The 16,466-nt window shown below is 40.3% G+C and overlaps 2 protein-coding genes across 7 annotated transcripts in view; one reads left to right on the top strand and one right to left on the bottom strand.

Annotated features, from left to right (window-relative positions):
• The window catches only part of CFAP36 (cilia and flagella associated protein 36), a 51,541-nt gene extending 39,681 nt beyond the window's left edge, over positions 1-11,860 (top strand). For 2 of the 4 annotated variants that reach the window (XM_019549260.1, XM_019549261.1), the window contains exons 8-10: positions 1,207-1,376; positions 1,868-2,023; positions 10,010-11,860. In XM_019549260.1, the coding sequence (XP_019404805.1) occupies positions 1,207-1,376; positions 1,868-2,023; positions 10,010-10,099 (416 nt within the window). In that variant the 3' untranslated portion in view covers positions 10,100-11,860. The remainder of the gene's footprint in view (positions 1-1,206; positions 1,377-1,867; positions 2,024-10,009) is intronic. The other 2 variants (XR_002103551.1, XM_019549262.1) reach the window with 2 other exon arrangements.
• PPP4R3B (protein phosphatase 4 regulatory subunit 3B) overlaps positions 11,510-16,466 on the bottom strand; it is a 43,658-nt gene continuing 38,701 nt past the window's right edge. For all 3 annotated transcript variants that reach the window (XM_019549257.1, XM_019549258.1, XM_019549259.1), the window contains one exon: positions 11,510-13,796. In XM_019549257.1, coding sequence (XP_019404802.1) covers positions 13,701-13,796 — 96 coding nt within the window. In that variant the 3' untranslated portion in view covers positions 11,510-13,700. The remainder of the gene's footprint in view (positions 13,797-16,466) is intronic.

Here is a 16,466-nt window from a genome sequence, read left to right as displayed (position 1 = left end):
CAAAATCTGAGTGCTTGACTTTGCCACCTTAACATTCTCTTAATATTGTTTTGTGTGTAAAATTTATTTAGACTGAACTAAAGAAAAGGAGAAGCACAAATACAAAAGAAAGTATGCTCTTACAAGGGAAACAGCACTGTTAATTCATAGTGATCCATCTTGGCTGTTGAAGGTATAGTGTGTATCTATACAATTTTTGGTTGTTATAGTGGATGTTTATATAGGTTGGGAATGCATGTTTTTCCATTGCTAGAGAATTAGTTGATTAAGAGCATGATTTTAGATTTAGTAGAGTTGTAGATGGATCCTTGAGTTCTGGGGGGGAAAAATCAGTTCTTACCTTATACCTCAAAGACAATTGTTTGGAGTATATATAAGGCCAGGTTACTCGTGACGTTATATATTTTATGATACAACGTCAGGGGATCTTCAGAAGTCTCAATGGATGTACAGTAATCTAAAAAAGTAGCCACGCCGTGAACCAGGAACACACCTGTTGACATTTCTCTCTGGAGTTTTGGCTGCTTAGGCTGTCTATAGACAATTTAACAGACAAGCTTTTGCCAGGAGAATTGTGAGTGTGATTAAGTTCACAGTTTAGAATATTTTGGCACTCTCCCTAGGTTCTACTGTTCATGGAGGGATGTCTGGTCATGTATTTTTTTTAATCCTTTGATAGGTCTGATCAGGATTGTAAGACTTTCTGGATGCAGATGCCTAACTGCCACCATTTATTGAAGTAATCAGTGCATAGGGGTAGGCAAGTTTGTTGAGACCTAACTTCTCCACATTTTATTTTCAGTATAGCCATTAGCTTTCTGTTGAAGAAAGTGTCTGAGATGGTGGGAGATTTAGAAAGCCTTACCTTGTATGAAGCATGCTTCCTGCGCTCTTCCTACCGTCCCCAAAACAAACTCTGTGTTTGGGATCTTTTTTGGAGGTCTGGGTGCCGCCAGAGTCAGGAACCTGGCTCTAGAGAACAAGATGATCTCACAGTACCAACATATTTCTATGAAGTATTTTTTTCTGGCGCTTACCCTCACAAAAAAAGGTTATTCCACTATTTCCTGTCTCAGTGAGAAGTTTACTTCTAATTGAATAGACTTTCCAATGTTGGGGGAATATTAATTTATCCAACATCTTTTAATTTGATATATCTACATCTACAGTGTTTCTAATTTGTTTTTATGCCAAATTGTTGTCTAGAAGAAACACAGAAATCCACTAAGGAAAAATTGAGGCCAGTGCAGCGTCCGATAAGAGAGCCAGAACACCCTCCAGAGCTTGCCACAACCAAAGTGAAAGAAGAGACTAAGAAAAAGGCAACTGGAAGTTGTTCAGAAAATTTAACAGGAGAAGCTGGGACTGAAGGACTTGTAAGTAAAATGATTGCTCCACGTAAAGTTTGGGCAAGATTTCAAACAGCAGTATAATGCTATTATATAATAAACAGTATTATATAACCAGTATAATTTCTTTTGTCAGAAGCAAGGAGTTTTTTGCGGAAATTTTCTGTATATAACTAATTTTGCAGTAAGTTCAGTGATCTAATTTTCAGACAGCTATAACTCAGTAGAAACTAGACCTAGAAATCTTAGCCTTGGAACAGAATTCAGTTTTTGGAATTTGCCCTTCTAAGAGTTTCTTAACATCTGCATGTATGGTGTACTTTGGATAACTGTGGCACTTTAATTCTCATTCATTCATTCATTCATTCAACTCCATTCAGTCATTCATTCATTATTTCTAGGGTCAGATATCAAGGTAAGCATTAGCTAAATTCCATGCCCCTTCATTAACAAATACACGAGTGTGTGCACACTCTGAAATCAGTTTTCAAGTAAATTCACCTTTTAAATAATTCCAGAATTTATCAGAGCTTGGAGTACATGAGCTCAAACAACGAGAAGATTACCTGAAGCAGAAAAGAGATGTACTGATGGCTATGAAGAAGGAGTCAAGAAGTAATGTACAGTCACCATCAAATACAGATCAGAAAGAAGAGGCATTATCTCCTAAAGAGGTGAAGGGTGTAAACGTTTTAAATCGGCATGGCTAGCCTCGTCACAGGGCACTTCAATGAAAACATGGATATTGCAGCTCAGTACTGAAACAGGACAAAAGAACAAGCAAGGAATTGTAGAAATAGCGGCAAAACATCTGTGCACAATTAACAACAATCTAATCATGAGAAGGAAAGGAAAGCTTAGTGATTAAATGAGAATTAAATATATTTTCCCACAATAGTACATTTTCATAATTAATTCAAGTTCATGCAGCTAATATTGTTCAGTTATTTCACTAATTGACAACTTGGCCTAACCTGCTAGCAAAATGGGACTTTTCTTACTAGTTGCCTCAAATATTAGTCTTTTTCTTTGCTACCATATGCAGAACAATTTTAGTGGTCATTGATGTGAGTTGGATTTTTTCCGGAATGTATGATCTTATTTTACGGGGTTAGTTCTTTTTCTTTGAAACTTAGTAAAGTGTGTTGGGTATATGATAAGTGAAGAAATTGCCTATAGATTCAGTTAGTGTTGTGGAGTTTGTAATATTAAGTCTGTAGAAGGGTTAGGCAGTCTGAAGGATGGATATATTGGAAGCAGTTTTTCTGCGAGAGGAATGGAATCATGGGAAAGCTAACAACATCTCTTTAAAACTAGCACAATAGCCTATAAAGGCACTTCCATTTCCTGTCTTTAGCTGTCTTTGAGGGATGGCCTAAAAGTTCATTGCTGTAGTCTGTCATTCTGTGGTAGAGGCAAGAATAAATTTAAAGAACCTGTTTGGTATAATGCAAGTAGACTGTGCTGCCTATGAATATCAGCATCACAGCCAAAGAAAGGAATGTTTCCTTTTTTTTAAACTGAAAATGCAGATGACAATACTTAGCGAGTACTGGAAGTCTGGTAGGAGAAATGAAGATCCAGTGCTTGTAGGTCTGCTTTTTGCTGTCTGTTCATGCAGAGGAAGAATGGAATCTGTTATTTCTAGATAAGAGATCTTAAATTGAGCAAAATTATAGCCTTGGGCACCTGAACCATAAAGTTCAGCAGAGTTTTCCATGAGGTTTGTAAAAATGACTTAAGTGTGTAAAGTAAAAAGTACAGATTGTATACTCTCTAACAAGTTATCAGTTGTTTATACTAGCTGCTGGCAGAAAAAGAGCTCTGCTAAACACATAGATGCTTTATGATTTTCACTGAAGCAACTGTTTGCTATCAAGTGCTTGTTTGCATGCACATTTTACTGTGGCTGCATATGTACTTTATATAAGGGTTTTTTTACCATAGCAGTACCCCTACAGTGTGTCTACCTTGTTCTTCCTCATGCTTTTGTATAGAGGGCATAAGGGGGAATGAGTTCTTCTTACTTTTTAGTTCTTCCTAAGCATCTTAGGACAGTGTTTAATCCTTGTACACTGCAGTTTTTGACTGTACAGCCATGTACTCTCTGCTCACAATTAGCAGTTTCTTTGTTTTCCTTGTTTCCTAGACTTTTTATTCTTGTCAACAAGCAATGAGAGAATTTGTTTGACTTTCATCACGTGGCTTCCCCTAGCCTAGCAAGACCTTCATCTGAGATCAACTAGAACCTCACTCCCTTTGTTTAAGCATTGTTTCTTCCAGGTCTCCAGGCTTAAAAATCTACACCTATTTGTGACAGGACTATGTTGGCCAACAGTAGACTGCACTTGTGTCTTGGCTTTCTGAAAGAGTCCCATGTTCCAGGGAAGTGTGCCATTTGCAAGTCCTTCATTTCCCAAGCCAGAGAAGTTTGTGAGGCTGGGTTCTTAAGTGTAACCTGCTTAGTTAATATCTGGGCCCAGCCTTAGAACAGGAGGTGAAAGATCCAAGAAGGCATAAATACTAGGGAGGGAGCCTGCACTCCTTCACAGTTTTGTTGTTATTGAAGTCAAAAGTTAGGAGGAGGGCAATGGAAGGAGTTGAGGAAAATATTTACAGTTGAAGTTCCTGAAAAAGTGTTCCTCATCTCTTTCTTGCTGTTTAACTTCTTAGACTCTTCGGCAGCAATGCAACACCAACAAACTTGGATGTGCCTTAATGCCAGGGCATAGTGCTCCCTGGTAGTGTTATGGAATCACAAGGACCAGTAGAGGGAACTCTCAACATTAGCTTTTTCAACACCAGCACTGAGTCTGCAGCATGACAGTGGGCTTCCTTATTCACTAAGACTACAGGCACTGGTGTTTTCAGCCTACCCAGAAGCTGTGCAACTCAGTGACCACTCTGTCCTTAAGTTGTACTTCCTTTCTTCAGTGGGAGACCTCATTGTTCTGCAGGAGCCAAATTTCTCACTGCTATCATCTGTGGCCTGCACTGACACTTTACCTGCACAATTGTTTCCACTGTCAACGCAACCTCTTGGCCTTTTATCTTCTGTCTCCTTGCTTGACTTCAGTAAGGACCAGGATTTGACACATGCACCAGTGCTTATCAAGGCTGTATCTTCCACAGTCTTTCTCCATCCCATTGCAAGTACAGGCTCCCTCTGGGGAGAAGTATTGGTCCATGCAATTCGTGACTCAAGAATGGTGGCAGGCAATTCCCAATAGGCGAATTCAAGGAAAGGTCTAGATACTGTTCCTTTGCCTTCATGGGTTCTAAAAGCGGAGCCTCCAGTAGCAGTCAGAGGCATACTCCACCAGAGCTAACACATACATGAGGTCCTTTCAAAATGTCCCTCCAGACACTTGAAGGCAGCCACCACAAGCAATATTCATGCCTTCAACAAACAGTGCAGTCACTTAAGTTTCCAAATACTGTGCCACACTGAGGAAAAATGGTCCTGCAGTTGCTATTCACTCATGAGTTATCCACAGTGGGATGTGCATGTGGCTAAGCACTCAAAAGGAGAAATTTATTTCCTGTAGTGATTGGAGAACTGTAGTCCATAGGCATATTTGGCATCTTCTCTCTCTTCTTCCTGGGTGACCTTCACGTCCTGAGATTCTGATGTTGAGAGGAAACCTGACCAATAGGACTGTGCAACGTGTCTTACGGTGCAAAGCATAAGGAGGAGCAAGGTGAATGCACACTAGATGGGTACTGTTAAGATACCACTGCCAAGGCTGGTCTCCAGGTTTGAGTTCACAGGGTGCATGTGACTCGCAGTGGAGTATGCACAGGACCATATCACACTCCAATTACCATTGTAGCTTCACTTTGTGGTCATAGCCAAAACACTGGCCTAGAAAACTCAGTCTTCTAATTTGTGGTACAATCAATGCACTTTTTAAAAAAAGACTACTGTGAGTCATAAAAAGATCATCTTGCCAGAAAAGCTGTCTCCCCTTACATGCATACACACAGCTTCAGTTATTTAGTAGCGCAAAGTTGAGTCTCTAAGCAATGCCTCCTTTTTCCTCCTCCCTTCCCTGCCATTTTTATTCTAATCACTGCTTTCTAGTTAGCTCTGCTTCCTGCAATCTCTTCACAACATCTGATGAAGCCAGCCTGTTGCTTACAAAAGCTTATGCTATGCATCTCTGATTCTGGTGGTGTTTAAGGTACAAATCAACCCTGCCTTCTGCCTGAAATCAGAAAATCATTCCAGTTGAGGGTGCAGGACACAGTCGTTTACATTACTCCAAAAGCAGTGGTCTAGTGATGTCATGACTGTGGTGGCCCAGGAATTATGCAGAAGGCAAGGATTTCTCAGTGATATCTTTAATGTCTTGGATTCAAAAGCTTATCTAACTATCTCAGCTATGCAGGTGGCCCAAGAAAAGATTATCACCCTAAAAATCTTTGTCTCTCCAAAAAGCAGAACAATCTTACCTGATGAAATCTATGTTACCCAACATCACAAGTCAAACAGCCCGTCTCTTATTAAATCCAGCTACAGATTCTGCTCTAAAACAAGGGAAAGAAAAGTGAAGTCCAAATGAACAAGACAGGGAAATTAAGAAATGCTTCCTTTGCACTGGTGTTTGGATAGTCAAAGAATACGTAAGCTGCTTTTAATGTAGGATAGAAGCACTGTTTGCTGTGCTACATATTTAATGCAGCCATAAGTCCAGCAAAAGACAACTGTTTTGCTTCCCAGCTTTGTGCTGAAACTTTTCCTACTGGAACAAAAAATTGGAGATTACAAGAGATACAAGAATCAGGTGCCAGGTTCAGGCCCTAAATCCAGAAAAGAAAAAGTTAGATAAACTTGCCAGCCTACTCCTTGGTTTGATCTTTCTGGTTTGCTTTATATCAGTTTGTCATACAATTGGTACAATTAGTTTTGAAGTGAAAAGCAGAAAAAAAATGTGTGGAAATATATTGAAGACTGACTGCTTTTTTAATTAAAGGGTATTTTTTTTTTAAATTTGATATGACATAGCTAGAAATGCAGGAAATTCCCATGTTGTGGCCGAAATGGTGATTTACATAAAAATCCCTTCTCTCTCATTTTGAGGCTCATGGTCTGTTAAGCTCCATTTTTGCTTTGATTACATTTGAGACTTTCTTGTTTTAAAATTGAAATGAGCAATGTCCCTTCTTGGGCGAAAACCCCAGCAAGAAATGTCTAGCTGACATCAGGGTTATTGGCACACAGACATACAATAGTAGCTTCTCTTCTACTTCTCCAGAAAAGATGTTGCAATAAGAAAGCTGTTAATTACATCCTCTCACAATAACATGTAGGAGCCATGCCAAGTATGATGTCACTGGCAGAGTCACCTTAACTTGCAGTGAGCAAAATGCTCATTTAAAGCAAGACTTTGAGGAAGAACTGGATGTAAAAGTAGTTAAATTACACTGAGATGACTTTAAAATGTGCTAACTAAAGGACTGTTAGAAAAATTAAAAGACCCTTGAAGGCACCTGGAATAAAAAAAAAAAAAAAAAGAGCTCAAAACAGATGCAAGTGAATCAATGCTGACTTAACCTGAAATAGCAGTTATTCTGGAAGACCAAGTTGATAGAGGTGCCAGTGCAAAACTGGTTCCAGTTCGTTTCTTGAGGTAGCACACAACTGGAATAAGAGCCAAAGTGAAGAGTTTCTTTTAAAAAAAAATCTCTTCCCCCCCAGTATTGTTTTTTTAAAAAAATTTCCATGGAATAAGGTTTTAATAAATCCTCTCCTAACTGAAATGCAAATATAGTTAGAAAAGTTTGTATAAGAACATTGTGACATTCATGCAGTCATTTCCATTTGAAGTTTGCTGTTTTTATAAAATAATGTTTCTGGTATCAAGTACTGCAAACTTTAACTGGAAAGTCAGGAACGATTTAGCTGATATCCTGTTATATTGTGCCAAGATTGAAGACTACCGTGACAATCTAGACAATGCATTGACTTGGGGTAATAAAGTGCACCTCACTGTACCAAAGCAATAAAGATTCTGTAATATGAGAACACAGCAATAACTTTCATCAGGCAGTAGGTGGATGTTAAAATACATTTTTAATTCAACAACTTGTTGGGCTTAAAAGCCAGCTTAATTAACAGGGAAGAAAAAAATCACTAACAGCTCAGTACAGAGCAAAGCACACAGCATGAGTAAGCTTTAATGTAAAAATCTTATAACAAAGTACTTGGGGACCATTGGAGAGGATACCAGAATCGGCGCACTGTCACTAAATAATTTCAATAGTTGTGTTGTCCTCATCCAGAAGGATCAGGGCAGTGGAAGGATGGAGGCAGCAACATGTCCAGGAAAAAAAGGACTCTTCTCCCAAGCAACACAGAAAACCTAGAAGTCATACTTTATATGGAGAGTAAGCTCAAGGGATCAGAGAATATAACATGGCATGGGCAGCACCAATTACAGGTGCAGTTTGTTCATTTGGTAGCAAGTACATCAGTAGAGGTCAACAATCCATGTCCTAGCATTGTGGGTCCTTCCGCCTGCTAAGTGCTGTTTGTCCCACCACATGCTGCTTTCCACCCCTTGCCCCCCACTGATGCTCCAGCCCTACCTTTTTACCCTTGCTGCTGAATTTACCCCTCAGCATTAGTCACAGCAACCTGCAGCACTTGGCAAAGTTAAGTGGAGACTGGGGCAGGGCCCAAGAATGAGCCATAATGGGATGGTTCCTGAAGCTGGGGTCAGCACCTTTAGAGGAAGAACATACTCTGAACATGTGTAGTGACAGTGTTTACTATACTCTGTGCAAGACAGAGTATAATCTTCCCTTTGAGGGAAGATAGGCATGTTGTCGTGAAACAGAAGAGCAGAGTGCCAGATGACTTGCCAGAAGTACTCTGTTAGAAGTGTTAAATCTCTTCATGTGACCGCCCCCCCAAGTATAGTCTTCCTACTTTAAGATGGAGCTTGCTCATTTTTAAAGGGGTTCTAGGATGTGGTAGGTTATAAGTGCAGGGCATTGAACTCAATCCTGGAAGCTGCTCCAGGTTTAAGATTCTGTGGGCATCTACATGTGCATTTAGGCCTAAATTTAATACACAGTAAGGTGATTTAGGCTGTCTACACACATGTATGTTAGAGCGCATTAACACCACGTGCATGGGCTGATGTGGGACTAAAGTTAGTCCCAGGTCAGTCCATCCACAGCATTAACGTGCCTTAATGTGCCTACACATGCATTAATGCACTTCAGCTATTCACACCTAAAGTTGCCATTTTTAAGGCACATTAAAGACATACACATGTAGACACATCCTTAATGTGCTGTAATTTGGCATGTGTAAATGCACCCTGTATCCCATAACAGGGCCGGCCAACTTCTGAGTGGCTAGGAGCCATACACTGTGCAGGATGCACACCATGGGCCTCTTGCACCTAGTGCAGGGGATAGGAAACAAAAGCTGGAGGAGAGAAGAGAGTGGATTGGCCCCGAGATCCTGGTAGCAGCAGGAGGCAGTGTGGCGAGCGGTACCCAGACTAGGAGTCCAGGGGCTGACTTGTACAGCTAGACAGGCCATGCCAGAATGCATCATTCCACCACCAAATACCTCTAACTGTAGTGACTTAGCAATTGTACTGTGGCTAGTAGGATACTTTCAACTTCTGGAATTACTTAGATCAGAGGTTCCCAAATTTTTTCTTATTGCATACCCCCTTCCAGCTGTCCTCTACCCCTACTGGCAGACATTTTGTATTTTAACCCCTTAAATGCCAACTATTATAATGACTATTAAATCTGCCATTACACTATTTCTCCTGTGTACCCTCCCAGAGATCTCTTGCATACCCCCAGGGGTATGTGTACCAGTTTGGGAACCCCTGACTTAGAGGTAGGGAAGGGCAGAATCTTACACATTAATGCAATCAGTTCACATGGCCACACCACCTGTGCCCTCCATGCAGATAAAGATTTCCATTTTGTTTTTAATTCACCTTTATGCACCTTGCTGCTGAACAAATGTTGGATATGAAACAAATTGGGGGCCTCTGGCTGGGGAGCACAAAGTGCACTTTGGGGATGCAAAGGATGTACGATGCTCCCTCTTCATGCTAACAGCCTAAGGCTAGGTACAGACATTCAAAAAGCCTGAATCAGAATCAATTTAAGTTGCATGGATTTCTGGAAGTGCCAGTTTAGATTGGTAGCAAACAGTATACATTTGCCCTTTAGGGGCACAAGGGGAGAGGAGGGGAAGGGGCAAATCTTAGACCAGGTTCTGCCATTTTCATACCAGTCGATGTGTGCCAAATTTCTGTTCTGAAACTGGTATTGATGGGTTTCTGATCACATACTGGTAAAAATGTAATATTTGTACCTGGCCTAAGTCTGACTATGAAATAAAGCTGCTAGTAGCATACCTACAAGATTGTTACAAATTTCAAGCCTGGGGAGGTCACCCATATTGCATTTTTTTATTTTCATTTTTTATTGCTAAATTCTGAACTGTAGGGAAAAAAAATCTCTTGTTTACCGTCTGAACTGACTTGTGGTTTTGTGGTATATGCTTAACATGAGGAATCTTCCTCCGACAGTTCCAATATTAAAGGGGTTTTTTTTGGCATTTTCCACAAAGCCATTGAGGTTACTTACTGTAACAGAATTTTTGATTTTGTTTTCAGGAAATGTCAGAAGAGGAGAAGCAAAGACTGCTGCTAAAGAGGAGAATGCTTGCAGCAAAACTTAAAGAAGAAGTTATTAATAAGCGGTAGTTCAAGGAATTTCAGGCCATAGGAAAAGAACAGAATTTCATCTAGAATAAATTATTTAACCAACAACTAGACGTGCTTGCTTTCAAACATATATTATATTTATATATGCATTTTACAGAACATGAGCAACTCATTTCTTCATATACATAAAAACAATGATGCAATTGAAACTGGATTTAAAAACTCATTTACCAAGCAGGCCAAGATTTCTGAAAACTCAATTTCACAAAGATCAGCTGGATCTGCTGGAGGCTGAACCCTAACAGAAGGTAAGGACCTCAGTAAGGACTCAGGATCCAAAATTTCGGCACCATTTTTGAAAGCTGTGGCCGTAGTCACTTGTTAATAATATGTAGAACAACCATGGATTTTAAATCATTCAAACACTTGTTAAAACTAGAGATAAAGCACTTCCCTGTCTCAAAATGTATTAGAAATATTTACAACATTGAGAACATTATCTGAAAACTTCCTAAATGCAGAACTTTTTCCTTTTATTAGAATCTGTCATTATAGCAAGTAATTATGTTCAGTTGTCAAATAAAGTTTAATCAGCTAACAAGGAAATACTGCTTGATAATCTTATGTTTAAGACACAGGAAATGCAACTGAAACCTTTTAAGTCAGGAGACACAGGCAATTTCCATGTTAATTATAGGCTCCTTGATTTATAAACTTCCCTGGCCTTTTTTCAGTAACCCGTACTCTTGTTTTGCGCAGAAAACATCAGCTATTCAGTTTGACACGTTGCTTTGTTTGGTCTCATCTCAGAATTCAAGATCTTGAAATCAGTGTTACCACTTCATTTACCATAAATGCTGCTTCGACTAGTCACCTCAGAGGAAAAGAAAAGAACTGCCCCCCCATCTTTCCCCCGCAAAACCTGTATCTGCAAGCTTTCATCTAGAGCAGTAAGTGAATAAAAACCAACCCAGCCAATCCAAATTTCATGTAACTTTTTATTAAAATAGCATTTATAACTGATACATGTTGGCAGATGTAATATTAAAAAAAAATCTGCAGTGGAGGGGCCCCAGGCATTAGAATGTGGGCTGTCCCGTAGCAGAATCCATACAGGATGTGGTCTATCGGAGGGAGAAGAATCTTGGTTTGCCTGAGGCAGGTGATCCTGGAGATTAGCTAGTCAGAGGGAACACAATGTGTCACCCATAAAAAGGGTTTTAAAAAGTTTGATAAAAATATCCAAAGCCTTAAGATAACATCAAAGGTCTTTTCCTATAGTTTTATTCTAGAGCAACTAGAAAAATCCATGACATTCACATACTGTAGAAAAAAGCTCAAAAGCTGGTCTGAATGTATCCTTAAAGCTCCTGACAGGTTTTCAGAGAGAAAATTAGAAGAAAAACAACGAAAGCACATTTTGGGGTAAAATCTTTCTTTTCTTTTAAAAAAAAGAACAAAACCAAAAACCTGATAACTAAGGTTACAGATCAGGTGATGATGTTTTGAGCCTCTGAAAGGGAAAGGCACATACATACTGCATGACTTTTGAGCTTCTTCATTAAAAGGTAAGGATAGATTTATAGGAATTTGTTATCTTTAAGGGGGGAGAGAGAAAGGAAGACTCATCACAAAAACCACAACCCTGAAGTGGAGATCAGGGAAGGGAGCAACAGGGTACAACACTGCAATTTTGGTTGAAGCAGCCAAGGATTGATATCCTTAGTTGCTGCCTTAGCTTTTAAGGTCTCTTACTCAGATGGATAGGAGGGGGAGCCCCATTCTTGGTTGCCTGGAGCCCACGAGGGGCAACAACGTATTTCCCCCAGGTCCACGCACATTAACTGTCACCCATCAGAATGCTTTGTGTCCAGCCTCTGGGCGCTCAGATCTCATGCATTCTGTCTGGTAGCTGATCTAGTGGTATATACTGACTGTTTAAAAACTGCATGTCTCATTACAGTATACTCTAAAATGGTCACCTTTCAAAATTAGGAGTTGACATACCATGTACAACAAACCAAACAAAAGCAATAATTATGGAATTACAGGGTCACATTTTAATTCCTGAATTTTACAGTTCAGCATTAATATCACCACATGTATACAAATGGTGTAAAACAAGTACAGTGGTATTTTTAATACAAAATAAACTTCTGTTTTATGGAAAAAACTATACTTCATATCTACACAGACAGCCCATCTTTTCCAAACAATAGCTAAAATTAAAATTAACTACAAAAATCTCCAAAACAGGGGAACTGCTTCAGTTTAAACTATTCCAGGAGAAATGGACCCATAACACGTATTACAAGAGTGAACTATGTGGTGGTTTCCAGCTGTTTTCATATTTTAACATCTCTGATACATTAATTGTAATTTGGGAAATTTCTCACTTCATGATCTCAGATCATATATGGGCACACTAACATTAAAATATTTACAGTTCACTGCTGCTCTGAGAATAAAACCTCAAATTGTTTGCCTCCATCAATTGACCTATTCTGTTGCAATTTGCTTACATACATGGAATGTGCTTCTTACTTTAAAAAAAAAAAACAACAGCTTTCATCTTACACCCAGATTCAGGTGCTGCATGTTGATTCTGCCTCAAATCGCCTGGTGCACTGTTAGTAATAATTCCATCTTGGTCCAAAATGACTCAGGTGTTAAACGCCACTAAATTCAACACTACTCAAAACTGGTTAGTGTTTCTTATTACCACCTCAGTTATACAATTTAAACTTGCAAATGTGAAAATACACTCGCTGCTCAAGGGAGAGAGAGAGTTTTACTACAACAAAGCAGAACGTGACTCAGTTTAGTATCTTCCGTAACATGAGGTGCTGGCTGTACTCGTGTAGTTTACAGCACTACTTTATTAGTGCTAGCCGTTTCTCAGTATTTGCTCGAGAGCTACTGATCCTTGGCATAGATATCACTGGATATCTAGTTTCAAAAACAAGCAGATTAACACAACTGTCCACTTTGAATCCGGCTTCCTTTTTCTCCGCTTCAAATCATGAACTGAAAAACCCAACAACTCAACATGCACTATAATACAGGGTGCTCCCTACTTGCACGGGCAGAAGCATGGTTGAATTTGCAACTAATGGTCCCAAAGTCTGGACTTATTTTTCTGCAAATAGAATTCATTTTCCCTTCATATTTTAAAAAGAGGCAATTGCTAAAACACAACGGACAGCACCATTACAAAATTAAGATTACTGGGTTTGAAGTTGAAGCTTTACATTTTTTCCTAGCTGTTACACACTGGGGAAAACCCTGCAATATTAAAAATTGTTTACCATACTTATTTCCCCTCCCCAGACCCTCCCAAAACCTGAGACTTTCCTTGTTGAGAAGCCATCATCCAGGTTCTGAATACTAACCCACCTTTTTTTTTTTTTCCTTGACAGCCTGAATGACAGACTCCTTATTTACTAGAAAGAGATTAAGTTCCTTGGAAGCCTTGAGTTTATAGAACTAAACCTTTCTAGCTGATATACTGAGTGTCTTTTGCTACTCCTTGTATTATCTTATATATTCAAGGGAGAAAGCTTTCTGATTCAGACTCTTTTTAGCTCTTTGAACAGTTGCAGCATTTGAGACCCCACAATAAAAGTCTATTCCAAGGTTTTTATGAACCAAGACGAGGTCTTTTCCTTGGAGACGTCTCCTCCTCTTCATCTTCCTCTTCATCATCAGGATAATCCACCAGGCCAACTAGACTTCCCTGCCAATTGTAAATAAAAAAAAATTTAAACTGCAAAAAATATATCTCCCCAGAAATGCGCAACTATGTGAAACCAGTAGATGTCCCTTTGTCAACTTGAGGCTGCACAAGCTTCAGAAGATAAGTCTATTAGGACTGACTTCCACCCACAAAAAGATAGTTTTCACAGTGACTGGGCATATGAAATAAAGGTGACAAGTCATCTGTTGAGAAAAGATTTCACCAGCAAAGTAAGTTGGGTCGGGCTGACCTGTAATATTTTATAGTACAAATCTCTAACAGAGAGAGATTATGCTTTCTACATAAAAAGCAAGCAAAATGGTAGTTCTGAAAGTTAACAATAACAAATACTTTGAGACTGTCCACACCCATGAACCTTTGACCAGATACTTTTTCCCTCAGCAGCACTTGTCTCACCCCCAAGCCCCAGAGGGCAATACTTAAGAGTCTGTGCCTCAGAGAAACAGGCAGGGGGAGCAGTGTGAATATGGCCCATATGTTTTGAACTCCAGTTACTTTCACTCAATAAATTCCAAAGCAGTGCCCACGTGCTCTGGGGCTGGGCTCATGAGTCCCCTTTCGGTGAACAGCAATTGGAGAACCATCCTCTCAAAAGCAGCATCTGCCCCAGAGGCCATAATAGTGTAACACTTACTTGGGCATGTTCTTAGCTCTCTGTAACCAACTTGCAGATCTTGTGTACTGAGATACTGTGAAAGGAAGTATGGTAAACACCTGGGCTCTGGCAGAGTGGTGCAAATAATGGCACCTCCAGTTTTGCAGCCTCATTGTACCAGTTGTGTACGGCCTGATATCCACGTGGGCAATCTCTGGATTGATATCCTGAGCCCTTAGAATCTTTCACTGCCGCTGCAAAGACCCGCAGAGTTAAAGGAAGAGCTCAGTCCTAGAAAGGTGATAAGCCAAAGCCCTCTTGACCCTGAGTGAGTGCAGAGAAGAAGGTTTGGGCAGAGTGAGTTTCTGGAAGAAGGATCTTGTAATCCAGTGACTCAGGTAGAATTTAGAAACCACCTGCTTGCTACAAGAACAGTGTGCAGGTCCTCAAGATTTTGTCCCTACAGAAAGAGGTGGGTGGATCACTCACTATAAAAGACTTATATCTCACCCACTTCCCGCTGAGGTAAATCAGTGCTAGGATTTCTTTTCCTGGACAGGTGGAGCAGAGAGCACCTTGCCATAGACTCAAATTGTAGGCTCATATGGGAGCTAAGAACCAAATTTAGGTCCCACATGGGGACCAGGTAAACCCTTAGTTAACACTTTAGAAACCTGTAGGGTAGATGAGAAGAAACAGCTGTCACCTGGCAGAGAGCTGAGCCAGGATGGCTGGCAGCTGCATGCCAAACAGAGACGGGTCCATGTTCTTAAGCACCAAGAGACGGGATAAAGTTTGGGATAATATCATTCAAAGTGAATTTTCTACGTGGCACCAGATGGAAATCCAAGCCATTCTGTGCAGCTAGCAGAGTCCTTCCCATTGTGGATGAAGAAGGCCTGACTGAGACAACGTGTGAAGAGCCATCCAGCATCCAGGCTGTGAGATGAAAAGAATGCAAAACTTCATCCTAGTCCCAAAACTCTGCCGTCCACGCAGGAGCTATCAGGAATACTGGCACACTTTGAAGACTACCAGAGGGATCAGAGGTCTGGGTGGGGCCGAGGTGTACAAACCTCCTAGCCAAGGAATCAGGAGCATAAAGGACAGGGAACACAGACTTGTAAGGTCTTCTCCTGGAACAAAAGGACCAGCACTTCCTGTTGACCAAGATTTAAAAAAAATGCATTCACAATCCACCCAGTCTTGTGGCATAAGGAGATGATTCTACTGAGACTTTCTGTCGTGATGTTCTGAAGGCCTAGGATGTGTTCAACTGAAAGTTTTATTTGGCAATGGATACACCAAAGCCAGAGGTGACCTCTTCCCTCATTCAAAAGGGGAAACACTTCTGCCACGCTATTCAAATGAAACACAAAAGAGTAGCAGACAGGTGACTTGCACATGATAGTTCTGAATGCAATGAAGGCCAAGACTTCCACCTTGAATTACAGAACACTGATGTAGAGTTTCACTTCTTCCTTGTCCAGAAACCCTGCACATGATGATGATCATCAACATGAGCTCTGCATCCCAGAAGAGAAGCATCCATTACAACAGACAACCATCATATGAAGAAGAAAGAGCATAGCTTTGCACAGATTGTTATGGTCCCTCCATCACATGGGGCCAACACAAGTACTCAGGACCACTACAATCATGCTCAGAGAATGTGTCCAAAATGAAAGCTGCCCATGTCCCAAGGTAACATCTGGCCTGTAGTGCTACAGAGGTTCAGGTAGCCACACAGTCAACTACAGAAAAAAAAAGTTCTCATGTCTGTCTGTCATGGTGTACCATCCCAGATAGGTAAAAGGACTGGGAAGAAAAATAAAAAAGGACTAATGTTCCAGGGAAGAAGTTCAGGGATCAATGTGATGGTGCTGGATGGCACAGAAAAAAAAATGGGGCCTAGGGTTAGAGGGATATAGATACCAGGCCACTAGCCCAACCAAACCTGACTGTTCCCTTAGGAATAAGTGGGAGGAGAAACAAAGGGCAACAAACTAAGGTGAACTGTCTGAAGGAGAAAAAGGCATAATTGAAGGCCAAGT

Source organism: Crocodylus porosus, unplaced genomic scaffold, assembly GCF_001723895.1.
Source record: "Crocodylus porosus isolate Cpor-Errol unplaced genomic scaffold, CroPor_comp1, whole genome shotgun sequence".
Taxonomy (NCBI): Eukaryota; Metazoa; Chordata; order Crocodylia; family Crocodylidae; genus Crocodylus; species Crocodylus porosus.
The sequence above is the reverse complement of the archived record's forward strand: the minus strand, read 5'-3'. Positions and strand labels throughout refer to the sequence as shown.